We start from the raw sequence: 926 nt of genomic DNA on the forward strand, positions 1-926 counted from the left end.
ATGGTATCGGAGCCTTCTCGCTTTGATTCACAGAGTTCTTGGTCTGTGGTTTACTTTCAATTTTTTTTGTTTTTTGAAAGTCTTTTTTGTCTTCTTGTTGGTCAACAGTTAGTCCTAAACACTTAGGGCTCTTGGTCTTGGTTATTCAAGCTATTTTTTTTTTGTATCATTGTGTTTTTTGATTTTCGGTATTCAAAAACATGACTTCACATCAGTTTGAGTCCTTTAATGTTCGTTTCACTGGAAAAAATTATTCTTCTTAGGAATTTCAGTTTCAACTATTTGTCACTGGAAAAGAATTATGGGGCCATATAGATGGAAGTGATCCTGCTCCTACTGATCCTACAAAGTTAAATCAGTGGAAGGTCAAAGATGCTCGGGTGATGACATGGATTTTAGGGTCAATTGACCCTCTTATTGTCCTTAATCTCAGGCCATACAAGACTGCAAAGGCCATGTGGGATTATTTACAAAAGGTTTACAACCAAGACAATAGCACAAGACGCTTTAAGCTAGAGCATGAAATTGCTAATTATTGTCAAGGAGATCTCTCTGTTCAAGATTATTATTCTGGATTTCGGAACTTATGGGTTGAATTTACTGATATTTTTTATGCTAAAATACCTGCTGAATCTTTCTCTATAATTCAAGTAGTTCATGAGCAAAGCAAGCGAGATCAATTTTTGATGAAATTATTTTTGAGAGTGTTCGCTCTAACTTGATGAATCGTGACCCGTCTCCCTCCTTGGATGTCTGTTTGAGGGAATTACTTCGTGAAGAGCAGCGTCTTCTCACACAAAACACTTTCAATGCCAGCAATATGGTCATATTGGTAGCAATTGTGGTAAGAAGTTCTGCAATTATTGTAAACAACACGGACATATTATCAAAGAGTGTTCTACACGCTCTTAAAATCGTAAGACTAA

General features: G+C 36.3%; 1 protein-coding gene across 1 annotated transcript; it reads left to right on the forward strand.

Annotated features, from left to right (window-relative positions):
• LOC132619451 (uncharacterized) lies at window positions 1-722 on the forward strand. Its single transcript, XM_060334355.1, has 2 exons — window positions 1-48; window positions 264-722. The coding sequence occupies exons 1-2, from the start codon at window positions 1-3 to the stop codon at window positions 720-722; spliced, it is 507 nt and encodes a 168-aa protein (XP_060190338.1).
• The last annotated feature ends 204 nt before the right edge of the window (window positions 723-926 follow it).

This window comes from Lycium barbarum, chromosome 11 (genome assembly GCF_019175385.1).
Source record: "Lycium barbarum isolate Lr01 chromosome 11, ASM1917538v2, whole genome shotgun sequence".
NCBI classification, from domain to species: Eukaryota; Viridiplantae; Streptophyta; class Magnoliopsida; order Solanales; family Solanaceae; genus Lycium; species Lycium barbarum.

Excerpts from the sequence above, each read along its gene's own strand:
- LOC132619451 (XM_060334355.1), top strand. The coding sequence starts at position 1 with ATGGTATCGGAGCCTTCTCGCTTTGATTCACAGAGTTCTTGGTCTGTG. Across the intron at positions 49-263 it reads CACAGAGTTCTTGGTCTGTG|GAATTTCAGTTTCAACTATT; the intron begins GTTTACTTTCAA and ends TATTCTTCTTAG.